Here is an 18,881-nt window from a genome sequence, read left to right as displayed (position 1 = left end):
AATGCGTTTAGGTTTGACTATTCTTTTAGTAATCTTTTAAATAATGATCTCACTGGGCATTACAGTAAGTCTCTCTGAAAGAGAGACACTAGATTAGTGTGTGCTCTGATTGGCTTTTCTCTCATTTCAGCTTAGAAAGGGTTTGGTCATTAGTTTATTAGTGGAATAAAGTGTGGTAGAGCAGGGCCAATACTGCATGAGCAGCAAAGGGGTTTTCATAAAGTAGCATTAAACAGCAGTTTAGAAGACCTTCTGCTCAATAAAACTGATAACAGAGCACAGCAGCAACATTTGACCAGAGGCTACTGATAGCTGGGCACTCCAAAAACATTTTTAAGATACTACAGCGCCAATTGTTCCAGAATTACACATGTGGCAATAAGGATCTGTAGACAGTTCCACTTGAAATTGTCACAAAAGACAAAGTAGGCCATTCTTCACAAAGAAATAAATACACCCACCATGTTGAACAGTTGGTGAGAGCAGCGTGGGTCGTAGGTTTTCTTGGTGTTCCCCAGCATTAAAAAAAGACAACCTGTCACAGCATATTACTTTTCTCCATTGCTCTAAGGTCCAAGTCCATTCTGTGGTCGTTACCCCAGATTAGGCATTTATGCTGTGAGTTTTGTAAACGAAAGCCTCATCACAAACAGCCAGTGATGCAAAGGTTTTATTTACTCTGGGTCAAGAAGGCTGGGCAAATTTAGATCACACTTGTGCAAATATGTTTATGAACATATTATCTCTACATGTACTCTGTGACTGTAGTAAGTCATTTCAGATCACAATGTCTCTCCATTGTACCTCATTCAGACTTGTACTGAGTGCATTTCACTTATGATCAGTTCACCCAGGACATATGTTAATGCCAGTCGTAAACAGGGCCCGGTTAAGTATATAAAATACACCTAGTTTACAATCTAACTATTGCTTTTTTGTTGACGCCCCAGCTCAGAAAGTTATGGAAGGAAAAATCAGTTTCCTATTATTAAATACGACATTGTGGTGGTGTTCAAGTACGCTCACTTCATGACTGTAGTCTTTTTTTCGTATCTGTATGTTATTCAAGTATTTCCATTTTCTAAACTTTCTAACTATATTTTTCTGCAGCATGTGTTGTTATTCATTACTTTTAAAGTGGAAGAAAAGTAGACTTTCAAAAAGCAAGTGATGCAGTTTTGAACTGAACCAAACCAAGCATAGCACACTTCTGACAAAATCCCGCCCCTAAATACCAATTATCCAGTCATATGCTGCCTTCAAGTCCCTCTGGGAAGTTCATGCTTATGACTTCAGAGATCGTAAGTACTTGTTCAAGTGGTTTTAGTCGGAAACAAGATGGACGCGATGGGAATAATGCTTAATAATGCAGAAGATGTGCACTGGATGAGTAATGTTTTTATCCAGTTAAAAGCATTGAATAGCATATAACATTAAAGGAGGATTTTAGCCTGTGGTGCTCATGTGTGGGTGCTGAATAACTAAAGCCCTGTTCACATTAGTTATTAACATCCATTTTGAGCGATCTGATCTTAAGTGGAAAGTGAGATGTATGGCCATTTACACCTTGCATTTCCATATGGCTCAAATGTATCTCCAGTGACCACGTGACTGGATTATGCAGCTGCTTTCATCTCTGCTGTGATGACACAGTTGATTAAGGTGGCCGAAAGATTCGAAGATGCATTGAAATGCTTTACCATTCATGCTACAAAGGCTACGTGGTTAAATGTGTCCCTGATCACATCCGAAGGTGGTTGTGGTAATTGGATCACCATTGTGTCTCCAAGACGCACTGTACCCCGTTCATACTTGTACTTACTGCAGTCCAGTTATGATCTGATCACCCAGTACACATGTTAATGGCAAGTGTACATGGGGCCTGAATACACCTAGTTTACAATACAACTATACGTGGGTACCATGGCCGTTTTTGTTGTCACTCCCCCAGCTGAGTTTCCCACTAGTAAATACAACATTGTGGTGGTGTTTATGTGCACTCATCTCATAAATATTTCCAACATGACTTGAAGGCATGCAGCAGCCTAGCAATTGAACCTTGGCTCAGAAGCCACTGATTAATTTTCAGAACTTTGCAGTGTGTTTTTTTTTAAATCAGATACCCAATATCTCAAGAGTTTAGAGGCAGGAATGACATTTTACCCGTTTCCTAAACCAAAGGCACAAGAGGAATGATGTAGGATGTGGATTAAACTGTGTTGAACAACACATGCCAATTAATCTTATCAAAAGGTATGTGGCCAAATAGCTAACTGCTCTTTGAAGCTTCCCCCTTTTGGACTGTTATCTGCAGGCTTTTGCACACAATTATGCTGCCAAGTGATCACCATGTTTTCTAAGTAGCTTTGATGCATACTGTAGACCTTACTGTTGACTTCTTACTGAAAGTTTTGACGTATTTTAATTGCAATTACTTAACTCAAGTGGAAATAGAAATAGACATATAAATTTTCATGTGCTCAGGTAATATTTTACAGGGTATCTCTACTTTATCAAGCACAGTAGTTATGCCCTTTGTCCAGTCACTGTTTATTGGCAAAACTTACTTTGAACATCCAGCCATTGCAGTTAGTAAGCTTTCTTTCTTTATCCCTTCCAGTATTTTTCTTGATTTCTCTTTTTTACCCTAAAATTTGTGTCTAACTTTGGTTTTGAAACTCATTAAAGCTTCAAAGGTTATGTCTGGCACAGCAGAAACATACTGTTGCTGTCTTAATAAAACCTCACATCCCTTTACAGGAGAAGGGGAAAATGTTTGTAACTATAACATATGTGAATGTAACTAGCAATATTGTATCATTTTTGTTGGTCAATTCTTCATGAACAGCCTAAAAGGGTAGCTGATGTTGTCAAATGGTTTAAAACATCAAAGCAAAAAAAGTGCATATAAAGTTTTGATATAACACTGACTGTATTCATTTTTTTTTATCATAAACACATTTACACTGTGGTTTTTAATCATGTTAGTCACTTTAAAACAAAGATAGGTGACATATCAAAGGAAAAACCAAGATCATTATAAGATGTCGAGCAACCACAAGCTACCAGAACAGCTTCAGTGCAACTCTGCATAGATTCTACAAGTCTCTGGAACTGTACTCAAGGGACCGTTCTTTCGTAAGAAATTCCTTCAAATAGTATTTTGATTATGGTGGTGGTCTAACACGTCCATCAAAAATCTCCCATAAGTGTTGAAGGGTTGAAATTCATTGCCTGTGAAGGCCATAGCATATGATTTACATCATTTTTATGATCATGAAACCATTCAGTAACACCTCGTGCCCTGTGGATAAGGCATCCTGGATGGAAAGGTTTCATTATAGAACAAAGGCGATCCGTCAGAATAATGTATTGATGTGCAGTGTCGCTTCCCTCTAAGGAGACAAGTGAACCCAAGTCAGGCCAGCAAAATGCCCCCCAATGCATACAGAGACACCAGACCCCACGCTGTAGGGGTCAAGAATTCAGGCCTGTACTGTTCTCTTAGTAGACTCCACGCATGCACTCGCCCTCTTCTCACTTTTTTCCACATCTCTGTAGTCCAGTGTGTGTGGTTTTTTACACCACTGAGCTCACAAACATGCATTCGTCTTTGTAAATGAGGCGTTTAAGCACTGTGGTACTACTATAATATCCCTCTCTGTGTAGATGTGGATGGACTGTTCTTGCCGACACAGTCTGATCACATCCTGCACTGACACGGTCAACCACCTGAAGAACAGCTGCCTTTCTGTTTTTCCATACATAGCACAATAACGCATGAGCATCATGGACACTGAATGTTCAGTTTCCAAACCTGTTTACTGATGTCTTTCCCATGAAGTCACTGGTCCTGTTGAAACATTTGCCAGTTGACCAGTGTTTCAAATTGAAGGTGCTGCCACCCATGCCCCAATAATGAACTTTTTGAAGATCTCTTTCATCTTGCCATCTTGATCAGAAATTGAAATCAAAGTTTTATACATGCCACAGAGTAGAAGTGTACCCAGGCATGAACTTGAAGCCCAACTTAATCAGATCTGAGTGTGAAAGCTAAATTTGAGGCCTGACCACTTGGACACACAAGGATGAAGTTGAAAATTTCCACTCCACCTTAAATGGTGCAGCAGTTACACAATGTTCGCGTATGAACTTCAGCTTTGACACACTAACAGAGATGGATCGTCATGGATACGATTTAACAGTGCTTTGCTTTATTACTAAGCCCTTGAGTTGCTGGGATAAACTGGTATTATACACAGCTATATTACACTAACAGTATTTATTATGGAAGTGCTGATTAGTGTCTACTGCTGCTATTTTCAGGAGTGCTTACACACTTCGGGCAAGTTTAGCAAGCAAGCTACAAAAATGTCTCTCATCATCTGTGGTGTTTTCATGCCTGATGATTACCACTGAATTTCTTACCTTGTTTCAAACTCTAGAACTATTCTGAATACATGAATGCAACTGTCAATCTACAACACAAATTAAAGAATCATATATTAGTAGACAGACCAGAGCCAAAGCGGTATGTTAAGAAATGTCCCAAAACAAGATGTTTTATTGGGCAATTGTCGGGCTTGGATTAGGTAGAAGACCTCTACCACAGATCATGGCAGGATGTTAACTGCTTAGTTGTATCATGCAGTACACCTGTATGGCAGCATCTGCACTCATTACGGTTCTCCAATCATTAATTCAGGTTTTTACTTTTATTCATCACCCAGCTATAGTCTTTTCAGTGCTTTCATTATTTTGGCACAGTCTTTTATTTCAGTAGTCTATCACCAATGCTCAGTTCAGCCTTGTTCCAGGGCTATTGCTTAGAATAGTCTCATCAATTTGCATATATTGAAAAGTAGCCAAATAAGCCATGCTATTTTGCAGGATGGCTCATTTAGGTTCATTCTGCACTGTTTCCAAAAAAGTGCTTTCAGGCCAAGATGGTCTTCCCCATTTTCAACTGGAGAAGGATCGCTAAATTTTTGCAGGACTTTAAAAGTCCATGCTGAATGATTTATTATCAGTTATGATGAGGCACAGTATCTGAGGCATTTACTGTGACTTTACAAAAGAGTCTTACATCACCTTTGCTCTCTGCTCTTCCTCTAAGATTCAGGGGATGATGAAACATCTGGTTAATACTGTATAAAGCTGAGCAAATAAACAAGGCTAGCCTTACTTCTGTATGGCCATACACCTGTGTGAACTTTTAAGTGCACCAGATGTCTCACATAGTAACATAATGCCTTTCAATTATGAAAAACAATACCGAGGCATTCTACTCATTTATCCATTTGAGCTTTCAGAAGTAATAGCTTCATCATTTCGTAGGTGAGGACCACAGTACTGACAAATGTATAAAACAGCAAGGCCAGTTGTACTAGTTTAAAAGATCAGCCATGAGGTATAAAACCATGGATCGTTTGGTTAATTCAGTGGTTCTCAGCCCTGGCCTTGGAGCAGGCCTGGTTCCACAGAGTGTGCCAAAGCATTCATTGTATACTTTGTCTGATTTTTTTAAACAGTCAAAATAGCCATTAACTATAAGGTATTTATTTTTCAGGAGGTATTTCTGAGCAATTTAGATATAGTATAATCCTCTTGCATAAGCAAGGGGAGAGCCTTTACCTGGGTTGTGTGTGAAAATGCCCCAGTGACTCTTGGGGGGAAAAAGAGACTGGAGAGGTTTAGTTGCATTGTTCCTCATATACCTTGTCTTATTAAAGCTTAAAGAAGCTTTTTACAACAACTGTAACATTTCATTATCAAATCACAGAAAAAAAATGGGGTTGTTTTGGTAATATGTGGTTATTTTAGTCATTTCAGTTGAGCATTGTGTGGATTGCAGTATGAGGCCCTGCCCTGCTTTCCCTTATCGGCTGCACCGTCAGTTAAAAAAAACTTACTTCAAAAGTGCAGCGCCTATTCATTTTAAATTCATATTCATATTAATGAGAGGAGATCTGTGGTATCAGGTTAGCCAAGCACTGATGCTACAATTTATAGCCTGTAATCACAAGTGACATCATAAACTGGGAGCGAGGCAGCACCACTAGCAGCCTAGTGCCTCCAGGCAAGTGCCCATTCCACCCTGCCCACACGCCAATCCTGGTTAGAAAAAATACTAAAATATGCAGGCCAGTGAAACTCCAAGACGAGGATTGAGAACCACTGTGTTAAATAACCAAAGCAGCAGTCGGTCAGATACTGTGTGCTGTGACGATACAAAAGATGTGCGATTCCATTCAGAAAAAGTCTCTTCTTTGAGAGCTGTACTGAAAAGCTTTTTAAAAGCAGGCCCAGAGCTGTCTGTGTGATTAAATCATAATGAACTCAAATAAAAATGTTCTCCGATAAATCAGCTAATTTAATCCTGTTCACTCACCCATGACTCGTAATCTCTCAGCCCCCACCACCACCTCACGGTCATCGGCAGAGAACAGCAGCTTGCCTGTGCTTGACTTCACCTCAAGCATCTTGCCCCGCGCGTGAACTCCATGGGAACCTGTAGAGAGAAGCTTTTTTTAATTGCATTTCAGAGTTTATCTGTGAAATATTAAATCCCCCATTGACATGTTTCACATCTTGTGACTCAGAAAGAGAGAGATAATGCAAGGCTTATGCTTGATTGTGGTGAGCTTGTAGGAGGGGTGGTGGGGGGGGGGGGAGAACTTGCCAGTTTATTTACATACATATACACTGAATTGCTAGTTTAGTAGAAACTACCATGTAGGTGCACTTTGTAGGCATACAGTTACTGATGTAGCCCACCTGTTGCTGCACAATTTATCAGCCACCCTCTACCTCGTCCATCATTGCCCAGTTTCTGACTTTCTGACAATAGGACCATTGTTGGCAGTGCACAGGTAGACTCCAGAGGGGGCTTGAGCCCCTGTCCCTTTTGCCCTCAGACTATACAAGTGCTCTCTTGGTTGGTGTATGTCATAGCTGTATTTTATATTGCCTCTGTCATTCTTCAAGATTTGTTTGAGTGAAGGTCAGCCCAACCTTGCTGCAGGGATAGAGCTTGCGGGTTGGCTTAGGTTTCATCTCACATGGATGCCCCCTCTGGTGCAGTACTGACCTGTCATGTATCACCACAGTGCTGGAAAACTTGCCAACAAGTCACTGATACTCTTTTTAAAAAACGCTGTTTGAATAATGTGTTTATTTTGAAAAACAACCAAACATAATAACATAACTTGCTATACCAAATAACAAAGACTGTACAGTAACTAAATACACTAACATGGTAGTGTATGTGGTGCTGGTATGAGTGTATCAGGCACAGCAGGCATGTTAAACTGGATTCCTTTTGGGGCACAGCTCTGTAGAGATTAACAGTTTCCCTTGTCTAACACTTTGAATTCAAGTTGTGAAGACCTTGTTTATTAGGTGTGCAGTCTGCTGTGTTGTGGCACCCGAGAGCTGGAGTGTGACTCATAGGCTACAGCAAGGTGTTAAATTGGGCAGAATATTTTTGGTTTGTGTGAACATTTGTAGAATTCACTTCAACCCATGCTATGAAATTTTTTTTTGTTAAAAGTCAGAGGCATCAGGTAGGATTTTGGTTTTTTTTTTAGAACACGTTATATAGCTTTAAATATTAATGTCACATACACAGCCTCAAAAGGAAGATCTGGCTTGATGAATTGCAAAATTAACATTATACTGATGATATGATGACAACAGTAGATAATCCACTCACATCCTTGAGAGACACTTCCTAAACCAAGTTTTGACCAAGTTCTCTTTAAATTACTTTTTCAGTGTGCTCACAATCATCAGATTCATCTGCTCGAAAAGGGGGTCCAAAGGACAACCAATGTTACAGAATGTTCTTCCACATGTTCAATGTGCAATTACACATTTCCACCAGAGAGATCAGCAAAAGTACACAGTGTAGCATTAAATATTCAGTGTCATAAACTGTGCTGACTGATAACCCCCAACGTCCTCCTAGTTTGTTCAGTTTGCTACTGCACGTCCTCCTCATATTGTTTTACTGTTTTTTGTCATGTAAGTCAGTATTGAGTCCTTCCTGCTGTTTCATGTGGTTTTAACATAAATAGTTTTTAATTTATTCATTGTGCCTCAACCTCTAATACATACATACATACATACATACATCATCTAAACCGCTTATCCTTCTGGGTCGCGGTGGGGCGCTGGAGCCTATCCCAGCTGTCATTGGGCGGAAGGCAGGATACACCCTGGACAGGTCGCCAGTCCATCGCAGGGCAGACAGACAGACATACAGAATCACACACTCACTCACAACTAGGGGCAATTTAGCATCTCCAATCAGCCTGACTGCATGTTTTTGGACGGTGGGAGGAAACCGGAGTACCCGGAGGAAACCCACGCAGACACGGGGAGAACAGGCAAACTCCACACAGAAATGACCCTGGCCGCCCCGCCGGGAATCAAACCCAGGCCATTCTTGCTGTGAGGTGACAGCGCCACCGTGCCGCCCTCAACCTCTAATAGCGTAGATTATTTGCCATTGTCTTTCCGGTTTGTGCTGTTATCCAAAGTAATTCCAAAGCAGTCTGTCGCCTAAGTATCTAGCTTGCATAGCCAAATACATCAATCATCACTGAGGTACCTAAATTTGTTCATATAGTATAGCCCTGTTCATTTATATTGTTAATCAGCTCTATCAGAGATAAACTGGTTGGTTATGTTAAGAAGGCTGGGATTTCAGTAATCTGAGAAGCTTGTTTCCAAACAGGATTGGACTGTGTTGAACGCTTGGCAGTAGGGATGGCTGGTATAAATGGGCTCGTAGGATGAGCCCTCTCTTTGTTTCAAAGGAAAAAAAGCATCAATATAAAGTTTTGGCATCTGCATCGTCTTACTTGATGTTAACAAATAAATAGAAGCTGATTATTTTAGACTTCTGTCGACAATAGCACAACCAAAAGGTCATTAAAACAACATGAACTGGTTGAGATGGGTCTGATCCCTCCCAAGTGGTAGATTAATACAACCTGTGTGTGATTCCATGTCAAGAGTTATGACATATTACACAGCCTCCCTGATTTATTATCCATTTGGGCTCTTTTTTTCACAATGCCCAGCTCCACCTTCCAGCGGTCTGCAGTCAGTACAAGTTGGTGTGTAGGTCTGATTCAAAAATGTGACTGACTGAGAGATACTTGAAGCCATTGCAAAATACTGTATATGCACACATGAATATAAACTTTGAATTTTGTTCACACTGAGAGTCAGATACAGTGAATGTCATTACATTGCATGTCAGTACATGGAAATATTTAATGCAGAAACATGGTAATTTGCTTCATATGAAGCTTGTATTTATCTGAATCCCATTACAAAAGTGCCCATTTCTATTAGTATCCTTATGGGATTTGCTTTATAATGTTAGCACCAAGGGCGGCACAGTGGCGCAGTAGGAACTTAAGATATTTTTTGCTTTGTATATTGTATTTGTTTGTATATTGTATATGTCAGGTAATATGACCAGCGGTCACTGCTAGGCAGCAAAATTTTGCACAGAGGTGAACTTTATTTGACAAGTTTTCCGTTTAAACTGTATCTTCTAAAACAGTAGATAAAGTATAAAGGGTACAGGCCTTTTCACACCAAGTCAGACTTTTACAAACGGAAAAAACACACTTCAGGTTTTGAAAACAAACACATGTATATTAATACCGTCTTTCACCTCGAGTCCGAAACTGATGGACTTTGATACTGCAGCACAAAAGCTTCTACAACAAGCAACACGCTGACTATAAAATAAGCTGAAAGGCTGCTGTATAAGTTACACAAGTTACAGTGACTGTATTTAGCCCTTTTTTAAGTTTATCTAGGTGCATCCTGGTTTGTTCATGCCCCCAAAGAACCACTATCAGCTTTCCTTGCTATGAATGCTCATGTCTTAATGTTTTTTGTCACTGATGATTTAAAAAACACGGTGAAATCTCCACAACGTATTTTTCAGAAGGAGAAGTGGGTCGATAGGCTTGCTGCAGTTCGGTCGCTCCTTTTTAATGTAAGTAGCAACAAGTAGAAGGAGAGCCTCGCATTCCTCCACTGACATACGAAAATACTTTTGGAATTGCTTGTTATACAGCTTCAGCTCTTGTTAGAGGCAGTGAAACTCCCCATGTTTTGTCTTTCCTGTATGGGGTGCACCCAGTGTGTGCATCATTTAGCTGCAGTGCACAAAATGATGAATTCATCATTGCTGCTACTCAAAGAATCCATTTCTTCTTCGTCTCCCGTCTTCCTCCCACATTTTTAGAGTATGTAGACAAATGCATTGGACCTGGTCCCACATTAAAAATCACATCCTTTTTCCATCTGAAAAAAACGTACTTGGTGTGCATAGGCCTTAACACGTTCCCAGTTTCTGATTGAACTCGTCATTTAATTATCCAGCCTTATTATCCAGCCTTTCACTGGCTAAATCAGGTGACCTGACATTGGCAAGTGCTGTTGCCCTGCAGCCATTCACTTTGAAAACCCCCGTTTAGAATTCAGTGACTAAATCACCTGTCCTAATGGACTACTTTCTTCATTTGTGATTTGTATACCTTCTTTTTTAACATGACATTAAAATTGCGGTCACTTAACTGGCCTATTTCAGGCTAAATTACTTTTCATTGATATACACCCCCGCTTTTGCACTATTAACCAGGACTACATAATACATGCATCCATGCACTTGCAATTACAGAGCACTAATACTCTGTAATTAATACGTCTGTGGTTATAGTTATGAGCTGTGATCCCACGAGAGATGAGAGTAAAACTCTGGCCATCTAAGAACTCCTTCTTTATTAAACAGTAATATTGCCATCTGTCCCATAAAATCTAACATTTGCTGCATGACTTCATTCTCCCTCTTTTAACAGACTGCCCCAAATTGCCTGCCTAGGGTCACTATATATTTCAGTGACTGTATTTCTTGTCCCACAGGTTCAAAGTTCATGTGGCAGCTGCAGAACCTATACACTCTTAAAAATAATGGTGCCAAAGTGGGTTCTTTGGAGTGATGCCATAGAAAAACACTTCTGGTACTCTATAAAGAACGTTTCAATGGAAGGCTCTTTAAAAAAAAAAGAACAAAGAACATTTTTAAAACCTTAAAAGTTAATATACCAATTGTAGGTTCTTGTGGAACAATACGTTCAAGCTAAGAGCAATACCTACCTTCCCTACTATGATTCAAAATAGCTTCCACATTGGTGGAGTATTGACCACTTACCTGCAATTAACTGTGAGACCAGCTGGTTCTTCCCATTCAGGATGTTGATGGAGACATTTTTAGATGACTGCAGGAAAAGTGGACTACCCTGTTAAAACAGGAAAAAAGCTGATGACTAAACTGTTCATTCACTTTTCAAATACTTTTATTTAATTAGCTATGACAAAGTAATTCCTGTAATCCCTAGAACCTGCAGCAAAATGGTAGGTAACTTCTAGCCTTCATAACTTCAGAACGGTTTAAGCTACAGACCTGGCCCTAACTAGCTAGCATGACATCAAGCTGTGATGTCAGGATCAGTAAGTAATTTGGCTCAGAAAATCACCTAAAATCCTGAAATTATTGCTCTGCTTTTTGGCTTCATATTCCAAAAAAGTGTTTAAAAATAGCTCCCAAATCACCCAAACCCCACTTGCTACTGTTATACTACATCTCTGCGTTTAGCCTTCATATTATAAACAAAGGGTTAAATAAAGAGACATGATTCACACATCAGATCACTCAGAGCAACCTGCCATCACTAGCCAGAGTGAGAAAAACCAGCTCTAACATCCCACAACCCAGAAATACAGCTCCAAACACAGCCATAACCACTGTAAAACCTGCTATTAGCGCTCTGCTTTAGCCTTCATATGACAACAAAATGGTTAACAAAAACAAAATAACTTTTTTTTTAAGCAAATTGTATATTCCAAACATGTAATTTTTTATCTAATATTTACTGAAGGCCATATGTATGGCCAGCATTTGCATTAATAACAGCTTGAATTCTGTCTGGCACACAGAACTCTGCAGTTGTTTTCTCACAGTGGAAGGATGGACAGAAACACCTGTGGATTTTTTCAGATCTGAAGTAAGAGTGGAGCTTGATGTTCTCCTCCCTCTCGAAGATAAAAGCAATGTTTAAGTACTGTTTAAGTTCAGTTTTGGTGGTCTACCAGGTCTTGCAGGGCTCTTGAAACAAAACAGTTATTGATAAAGACTTTCAGAACTTACTTTATATATAATGTACAATTTGGCCCTGGCTATTTATTATACCGTTTTAATGGATTAATTAATGGTCACACTTTATTTCCATGGTCCCCTATAGATGATCTGCAAACATTTGTGATGTGTGTAGGCCCACACATCAGTTCCTCACTCACAAAACTATTACCATATCTATATGACTTACACATTAGTTTCATGTTAGTTATCAAGTACTTCATATTAGTTGAACTTACGTGTATTAAATGGATAATAAGTCCATATTAAGACACGTCTCCAGAAATAAAGACCATTGTCTAACACTAATTTAGGTCATGATGTGGATAATAAACTTATAATGTATAATTATCAACCAGCTTACACCATGATGACAATATATTTTTTGCATGTATTTGAATGTTAATACAGTAATCAATAATACAGTATTTGTGGTATGTTATGGTACAAACAGCAGTTGGTTGCAGTAAGTTCTTAATATACATTGTGCATGTTAAATATTGATTAGAAAGCACAGCACTGAAGATCTGAAAATGAGAGTATGAGTTATTTGCGTGTCTGAAATTCATGTACTCTCTGCAGCTCATTGGTATCGAGAACAGTTTTTCATTCTGTGGTGTACTGCTTCATTACAGATGGTCCTATATGTTAAAAACATGAGAGATCTCCATAATGTAAATTAAACATCGGAGTGTGTTGCTCCGGTTTCACTCAAGTGTAAAACACTTCCTTAGTGGGTGCAGCAGATCATTGTGAGAACATCTGGTTTTCAGGAAAATTAGGTCAAAACCACAGAAACATATCTAATGAGATCCGGGTTAGATTTGCAATAGACGGAGCTAATTAAGTGAATTAAACACATTTCTGATTCACAGATGCATACTGCCATCATAAGCTGTGAAAAACACCAATAATGAAATAAATGTCTTGTGGGAGTTTTCAGGCAGAAGTTTGACTAAATTTCATGTTAAATAACTTCTTATAAAAAGACAAAAAGACAAATCGGAGCTATTTTCATAATATTCTTGCACTAATCAGATTTGTGTGTGATGTGGAGTGGGCAATATGTTATGTGAGCTCTACTTTGACTGATGTAAAATGTCTTTATCTTGACTAAACTTTCACTCTCAAACCACAAATTTAAAAAAGAATTTTACAAATATAGGTTCATTTGCAATTTTTTGTAAATTACATTTTTACATCTTAGTCCAGAATAGACATCCATGAATCAAAAGTACACAAATCTACTTACACTAATGCAAAAGCCATTATCTTGCACCAAGTTCTCGCTTTTACTCACTATTAAAATAAAATGATTCCATTGGGATTATTTCGTACTGGGTTCTTTTCCTTCCAGTCCAGAATAAATATCTGTGAAAAAAGTTTTCTTCACACTGATGCAAAATGCTTTTACCTTGTCAAAACCTATATTCACAAGCCATAATTAAAACAAAATAATTCCACAGTCTCAATTTTGCTAATTTCATTAATTTCCAATTCATACTGGGCAATTTTCTTCTCAGTCCAGAATAAACACACAAAAACACTGATGCAAAATGCCTTTACTCTGACTTCATCTACACTCTTAAACCATGATTAAAACAAAATGTTTCCACAAATATGGACTACTTTGCTAATTTTGCTCATTTTTAATTCATACTGGGTACTTTTCCTTCCAGGCCACAGTAAACATCTAAGAAGAAAAAAAAAGCTTTACTTTGATGCAAAACACCAAAACCAAATGATTCCATAAATATTTTGCTAATTTGGCTATTTTCTAATTCACACTGGGTACTTTTCCCAGTCCAGAATAATAAACATATATAAAAACAAAACAGAACAAAATCTATGTGCAAATAAGGACTATTTTGCTATTTCCCTAAATTTTAATTCATACTGGGTACCTGGGTACCTTTCCACAAATACTTATACCAGAATAAATAACATCTATGAAGCCCCTCACACCCCAACCAAAAAAGAAAAAGAAAAGAAAAAAGGAGCTTCTCCTACCCTGATACGAAATGCCTTCACTCTGACTAAATTTTAACACACAACTTATAAATGTGTGTTACATATAATTCAAATGATACTGCAAATATGGGCTATTGTATACATTTCGCATATTGCTCTTTCATGAAAAAATGTCTTTACCCTGACTAACGTTTGGCTCCCAAACCAAAATGATTCTCCAAATATGGATACAGTCCAGAAGAAGCTCTGTGACACAATAAAAACCCCAATCACTTTACATACTAATGAAATATAAATTTATAAATATGGGTCACATGGAAGTGTCCTGGGGGAGGTGTTTACACTGGGCAAGAGTCAGATCACTATAGGTGCTAAATTATGAATAGCAGCAGCTTGGGATCTATTGCATAAATCATGTTCTCATGACTATAACATGTCCTGCGCAGGGAGACATCCACGCCACGAATATTTAATTCACCAAGGGCATCCATGCAAACCTAACACAAGACAATGTAGTGAAAGTCAAGCAAACTTGTTCCTCGTTAGCTTTCCACCTCATTTCCCAGCTGTTTAGAGTTCAGTTTATGTTTAGAGCCTATTTTGTATGTGCAGCGTTTTAAAAGTACTGCATAAGGCCTGTTCAAGTTGCTGCTCTTTTTGTTGCTTCAGCCCTTACCCGAAATGTCCAAAGATACCAAAGGTAAATAAGAGGCTTACAGAGGCCATCTTTCCCCATCACCAACGGACAGTTCTTTCTAATCTCGGCAGTCTATTGCTATTCCGTCCACTCCCTCTCCCTCCTCCAAGCTTTCACTGGCTCTCAGTCTCTGTGTTTCGCTAGCGTTAGACAGATGAGATAAGGCCTGCACCCCACACATTATCAAGCCATCCATCCGCCTCATGCTCAGTGATATTATTACGGCTGGCCAGGGTGTGAGTGAGTTAGTATCTAGAAACTGTGGCTGCTGTGGCTGATGTGTACTCACTGGTCTGGACTGGATTTCTTTGGCATACAGCGGCTGGAGGAACTCCGAGTCGCCCTCTAGTTTGAGCCCTCTCTCTGTGATTCGCAAGTGACCCATGCCATCCTAAAGAGAGAGAAAGAGAGAGATGCTGGTCAGTGCAAAGAGCTCTTTCTATGGCCACATGAAATACATTAATAACAGGGTGTAAGTCTCCGACCTCACAATGACTTGATTTAATTACAGTTCTTTACGTTTTAATGCAACATGTACCATTATTTTGGTAAAATTCACCAAATTAATGTTCAACTTACTTTGAATACAGCAAAAGTGCTTTGAGGAACTATTGACACAGCAGTTGGATACAGACATTAAAAACAACAGAATATGTTTTATGTTTGAAAACAGCTCGAGAATCTTGTTCTGGGCAAACAGTGAGTGCAAGCTATTGAATATTGTACTTCCAAAATAACATACATTTCCAAAATGAACTATATGAAATCGAACATCTTGCTGCTAATACATTTAGAGTGTTTGTCTTTGTCCCCATTTAATTCTAAATCTGTGCGCTACCACAGTGTTTACTACCACTGTGGAAAACAAGCACAATGCTGCCTTTATTGTTGGAATTTCTGAGCAAGTGTGTACATACAAAACAGAATTCAGATCAGTAAGCTCTTATGACTGAAGTAATGTTAAAACATGTGATGTGTGGCTCATATTCTTATTAATGCATTTTCCTGCTCAAAATGGTAATTTGTTAAACAAAATAAAAGTCAAATGCATTTTTGATAGTCAAATCTGTACACATCAAATAAACAAGAATGAAATAACAGCATTGAGAAATCATGTTATTATTGGAGAAGAGTAGATTAAGCTTCAGAAATAGCTACTTTTTGTGTCAGCCTTAAGATTTTTATACCCCAATTAATATGCACAATGTAGTAACACTAAAGTCAATAAATGCAGTTAACAAACTGACTTACGGGTAAGCAAACTGCAAACATTATTTGTGGGTTATCTATCCACCTCTTTTTGCTAATTTAGCTTAAAAAAATGGATGGAAAATTTAGAAATTTAGCACGATGGTGGTACAAGCTACTGTTACACTGTCATGATTCTTTGCTTGCTTCTCAATTAAATGACATTAAATATGTATATAAAGCAGAAGCACATTTAAAATTGCTTGTTAATTACTGAACATTATACAGCAGAGCTAAAGACTGATGTCTAACTCTGAATGGCTAATGGACAAAGCAAAACAATTTAGCACATAGTGCGACACTAAACGCTCCAGAACAACACCCACTGGTGCTAACTGGAGGGAACAAAGTGTAATTAAAAGCAACTGAAGAGTGATCTCTGACTCTGAATGGCTAATAGACAAAGCAGAACAATTAACCAGGAGATAAAAGCCATGTTTAATATTACAACAGTCAAGGACTTTTATACAAGCTACGTGAGCCAGCTCTTTGTTTAGTGCCAGCTTTGATCCACACTTCGGCAAAGATGAACCAAATGCAGATCAAGACCTCACAATCCCATAGGACTACAACGAGTTAATCTGCCCATGCCAAGCTTTCATACACTGCCCCCCACTATCTCTCACCTTCACAAACACACACACACACATATAATTATGACCCATCAATATTCCGCAAGCGTGTTAAAGGTGTAATTTAATGCAATTTTTTTTTTTTTTAACACAAAGCAGCTTCACAGAAACCTGGGTCCAAGCCAGGGCTGGGCAATATGATCATACTTATTGTTATCATGATAAATTACATCACAATATGCATTTCTGAGTGTATCAGAAATATCATCAGTTCTTTAAGAATACTGACCAACTCCATGCTTTGTTACAAAGAGAGAATAAGTAGTCCAGTTTGAATTAGTACAGCACAGTATGTGAAATACTGAAAACAAATCATTTGCATAGTTTTTGATAGTCTCTATTTTTAAATATGGCACTAAAAAAACTAAATATTGTAACACATTGTGTATTATAAAAACGTCTTGAAGTTGATATTTTATCCACATCATTCATCCATAGTCCAGGCCTGCAATGGGAAAGCCAAGCACAAGTGGTAAGAGCAAGAGGACGAAAACACAATAGTAAAACAATAACACAACAAGAGCAATAAAGGTTTTGAGATTAATGAGCAAGAAAATGACTAATGAATTTACAAGAATGAATAATGAATAGTGAAGACAGACCTGAAGTAAGCCTAGTCTTTAGACACTAGTATGTAGATTAACCAATGAAAACCGATTACAAAAGTTAAAAGCCTGTCAGTGGTGATGCAAAAGGAATGAGAATACAAATAAAATTCAGAATTTCCATAATCATGTTACTATGAACAGTTAAGGAACCCAGTGTAGTGTATGGTGCAGCAGTTAAAGGCGAAGTGATGATGGACTGAAGTCGCTAAAGCCTCCATGACATCCTGCCAAGTCTTTTATAATTCTGTGAAGAATCTCATCCTTCCTCTTAAGCGTTGCACTACAGCTATGAGACTAATGCAGTTAACAAACGAACACTGCACACATTATTACATATTTGCGTAAACCATATAGAGCTGCACCATGTGAGTTTTTTTGTTGTTAAAATTGAGAAAAGTAGCATTACTGATCAGGAATAGAAAAGGAAGGATCAATCAATTTTCAGCCCAAATATGTGATCAGCAATTGGCTGATATTTCTCTAATTCAGCCAATCCTGTGAGTTGATCAGTGACATAAAACATATGAGCCAGAATGTAACTGTTGCACCTTTAAAGGTGTACTGGTTGAACCAGAAGCTGGCGAACAGGAAGCCAACTTCAGCCTCATCATATCTGTTTCACAAATGATATATATTGCATATTTGGGACCTTTTCGCCATGTGAGCATGAACTGCTGTAATTTATGCAGTTTGTTGTCAAAGCTCTGAGGATTCATCTCTGTTGACATCCGAGTGTTAATCTTAGTATAGCTTACACCGCACTAGCTTCATGACCTACAGCTTTGGCAGGTACTGAAAATAAAAATAAGAGGCAGAACTGCAAACGTGATCGTATGTCAGTCCTTTTTTATTGCATATTTAAAAATCCATCCGTGAAGCAGGAGGACTGTTTTGTCCTGTTAGCTGCGCCACTTGCATAGGCTACAGTTATTTCAATGGCTACGCTAGCCTGAGCACCAGAATGTAACTGCTGCACCAGCAGGTGGAATGGGAAAATGCGAACAAGCTTCATTGTGAGTTGAAAGGCATGATAAGGGATGAGGAGTTTGCTCGCTTGACAGGTGGGTAACATTAACTTATTTTTGCTGTTTCACAGAACCAATAGGTCAGTATTGTTTTGTCCCATTTGCTGATGTTTGTGATAGCTAATCCCAACTGGTCAGCTTTGCAGTAGCTGGTGTAGCGACAGTTTCCTAACTGTTTTCTGTCCATACAACGACGGCGAAGGGTCTTATGGCCCTTATAGTGTCATTCGCTAACTGCGCCTTTGAATGTGGCATCCTGCCCCGCCCTCGATTGTTACTGGATATTGGTTGATTGGGCTGAAAGGCAATCGGCAATCAGTATTGGTCCCAAAAACATGGATCGGTCCATCTTTAGTCAGGAGAAAAAAAAAAACACACGAAAATATGGTGTGCATGTGCTGCTGCAAGTCATCCTGTAAAGCCTGAAATAATAATTTAAAAGTCAGAGATGTTGGGTCAGATTTTACTGGAGTT

At 38.7% G+C, this 18,881-nt stretch overlaps 1 protein-coding gene across 2 annotated transcripts in view; it reads right to left on the bottom strand.

Moving 5' to 3' along the window:
• The window catches only part of sgcd (sarcoglycan, delta (dystrophin-associated glycoprotein)), a 261,574-nt gene that overhangs the window by 63,437 nt on the left and 179,256 nt on the right, over positions 1 to 18,881 (bottom strand). For both annotated transcript variants that reach the window (XM_036588835.1, XM_036588834.1), the window contains exons 3-5: positions 15,184 to 15,285; positions 11,243 to 11,330; positions 6,392 to 6,511 (exon numbers count right to left, since the gene is read on the bottom strand). In XM_036588835.1, coding sequence (XP_036444728.1) covers positions 6,392 to 6,511; positions 11,243 to 11,330; positions 15,184 to 15,285 — 310 coding nt within the window. The remainder of the gene's footprint in view (positions 1 to 6,391; positions 6,512 to 11,242; positions 11,331 to 15,183; positions 15,286 to 18,881) is intronic.

This window comes from Colossoma macropomum, unplaced genomic scaffold, assembly GCF_904425465.1.
Source record: "Colossoma macropomum unplaced genomic scaffold, Colossoma_macropomum, whole genome shotgun sequence".
Classification (NCBI taxonomy): Eukaryota; Metazoa; Chordata; class Actinopteri; order Characiformes; family Serrasalmidae; genus Colossoma; species Colossoma macropomum.
Note: the sequence above shows the minus strand (reverse complement) of the source record. Positions and strands in the feature narration are given on the sequence as shown.